Raw genomic sequence first — 2,564 nt, 5'->3', positions numbered from 1 at the left:
GAGTAGCTGGGACTACAGGCCCCTGCCACAATGCCTGGCTATTTTTTTTCTGTTGCAGTTTGGCCGGGTCCTGAACCCACCACCCTTAGTATATGGGGCCAATGCCCTACTCACTGAGCCACAGGCGCTGCCCCCCTTCTTAGCATTTCAACTTAAAATTCTAAACTTTGGGCATTTGGGCTTCATGGCTCAGGCCACTACCTGGATTTGTGGGCTGAGGCCCAGTTTTAATTTGGGGAACACATGTGATGTTATCTTACTAGCCTCACTTTGTTCTTAAGGGAGGAGGGTGCACGGATGTGGACCTCTCACAGTGACACTAAAGGACAAGTAGCTATGGAGTGGCTTATATGTTAGTTTAGTGGCCACTTCCCATGCCCAGCCCCAGCCAGCCTGGGTAGAGGAACAGGCTCCTAGGGAAGTGAGAGGGTTTCCAGGCTTCCCCCTTGGGCCTTGAATAACTGAATTTAGGGTCAGGTGTTAAAAGCAGGGAGGTTGATCTGCATGATGTCAGCCAGAAGAGCCCTCACCTCAATGTCTCCATCCCCAGTCCCAAACATGAGCTGCCCTGTAGTGAGGGCTCAGCACTGGTTGAGGAGGCTGTGGGGTGTGGCATTCTGGACAGGGCTGTGAAGGCTTTTGGGGACCCAGGTCAGGTCTCCAGGACTGCCCTTTGTAAATGAACCCATACCTGTGACTGTCCTAAACTGACAGTGACTTGGATATTGCCTTGTAGTAACTCAGCAGACTGAGGTCTGTTTCCTAAAGACTGACCTTGTGAAGGGAGGAAATAGTCTCTCTGTCTAACTGAGAGAAATGAATGAATGAATGAGGAAACTGAGCCACAGGGTGCCTCAAGAGCCACCCCAAGGCCACATCAATTTGGAGACCTTGAGTATAACCCTAACACTGCCCCTGAGACCTGTATCCATAATGTTGGGACTCTAAAGCCAGATTCCTACATCCTAGCTTTACTACTGACTTTCTTTGTGACTTTGGGCAATTTACTTCAGTGTCTTAGTTTACTTGTCTATAAAATGGGGTTGTGAGGTTTACATGGGCTAATACATGTAGTGGGCTCTGCAAAGTGTCTGCATAGAGTGAGCCCTCTGTACTTTTAGTTGCTATTTTTATTACCATTATTATGCCAAAAAGAGTCCCAAAAAGGACTGCTTTTAAAGAGAAAGGTTGCCCTGCCCCAACTCTTTCCTAATGTTTGACAATCTGCTTTGTTTTATAAAAGTTACCAGTGTTCTTACATCCATATCTATGGAGTGATCAAATGTGTTCCTCAAATAAAAATTAGGCCACAAAAATTCATCAAGAATCTAATAGCAGACAGATTCCAAACCTGGTACATTCTCCCCAAAGCAGCTTTCAGTAGGAAATGAACAGATCAAGAATGAAGGAAACAATAAATGAACTAAGCTTTGAATTACTTAGGGAAGAGAAGGAAAATCTGTTCAAAGAGAAACAAAAGGAAGCAAAATAATGTGAAAAAGAAAAGAAAAAAACCCCACATTGGAAACTGGAGTGTTTTAGGCTTTCTGGCCCCTCTAGCTCAGGTTGTAGCCACAGGGTTACCAAGCCAGACCTTTCCCTGGGAACCTCCTCAGGCCACTCTGGTGCCTGGACATTGCCCCTCACCCTTCCCCCTATCCCCAGCTGGCATGCCATCATTGTTGACGGACACAGCGTGGAGGAGCTATGCAAGGCCTTTGGCCAGGCCAAGCACCAGCCAACAGCAATCATTGCCAAGACCTTCAAGGGCCGAGGGATTACAGGTCTGTATGCATGAACCTCCCTCCCCACCTCCACCCCTGGGGCCTGAGGGCTGATGCGGGAGTAGGGTTCTGCATAGCTCTGAGCCCCTTGGGTCTGGGGAGTCATCAGTCCCTGGGGTATACTGGGCTCCAGGGAAGGGAGCAGGAGATGCTATGCTCCCTGAGGTGATTCAGTGGTCCCTGTGGCCAGGATTTGAACTCAGGTTGGTCTGGCTTCTGCTGAGAGGTTGTATAGGCAGGAGAGGAAAGGAGAGCCTTGGGCACAGCCTGTGGATAAGATGTTTATTGTTTTGTTTTGTTTTGAGATAGAGTCTCAGTTACCCTGGCTAGAGTGCCATGGCATCAACCCAGTGCCCAGCAGCTCCAAACACCTGGGCTCAAGCAATCCTCCTGCCTCAGCCTTCCAACCCAAGTAGCTGGGACTACAGGCTCCCACCACAACACTAGGTTCATTTTTCTATTTTTAGCAGAGAAGGGGTTTTGCTCTTGCTCAAGCTGGTCTTTAACCCCTGAGCTCAACCAATCCTCCTGCCTTGGCCTCCCAGGGTGCTAGGATTATAGGGCCTGGGTAAGATGCAAGATGGCAAATTGAGACAGCCTCCTGCACCCCTGCCCTGGCTGCCAATTTGCGGTAAGTCCTTGCCTGCCTGGAGCTAAAGGGCCAGCAGAGCCCTGGCGGAACCTGGAATAATCTGGGCTCTCCCCTGGCGGGTGAGTGAGGTACTCCTCAAGCAGCAGAACAGAGCACAGCAGAGGCCTGTGTGGCTGAGAGCCTTGGAG

The 2,564-nt window shown here is 49.6% G+C and overlaps 1 protein-coding gene across 1 annotated transcript in view; it reads left to right on the top strand.

The window, feature by feature from the left end:
• The window catches only part of TKT (transketolase), a 27,423-nt gene that overhangs the window by 17,016 nt on the left and 7,843 nt on the right, over positions 1 to 2,564 (top strand). Inside the window, exon 6 of the mRNA XM_003789386.2 lies at positions 1,666 to 1,784. Within this exon, the coding sequence (XP_003789434.1) occupies positions 1,666 to 1,784 (119 nt within the window). The remainder of the gene's footprint in view (positions 1 to 1,665; positions 1,785 to 2,564) is intronic.

This window comes from Otolemur garnettii, unplaced genomic scaffold, assembly GCF_000181295.1.
Source record: "Otolemur garnettii isolate 467f Iridium unplaced genomic scaffold, OtoGar3 scaffold00032, whole genome shotgun sequence".
Taxonomy (NCBI): Eukaryota; Metazoa; Chordata; class Mammalia; order Primates; family Galagidae; genus Otolemur; species Otolemur garnettii.
Note: the sequence above shows the minus strand (reverse complement) of the source record. Positions and strands in the feature narration are given on the sequence as shown.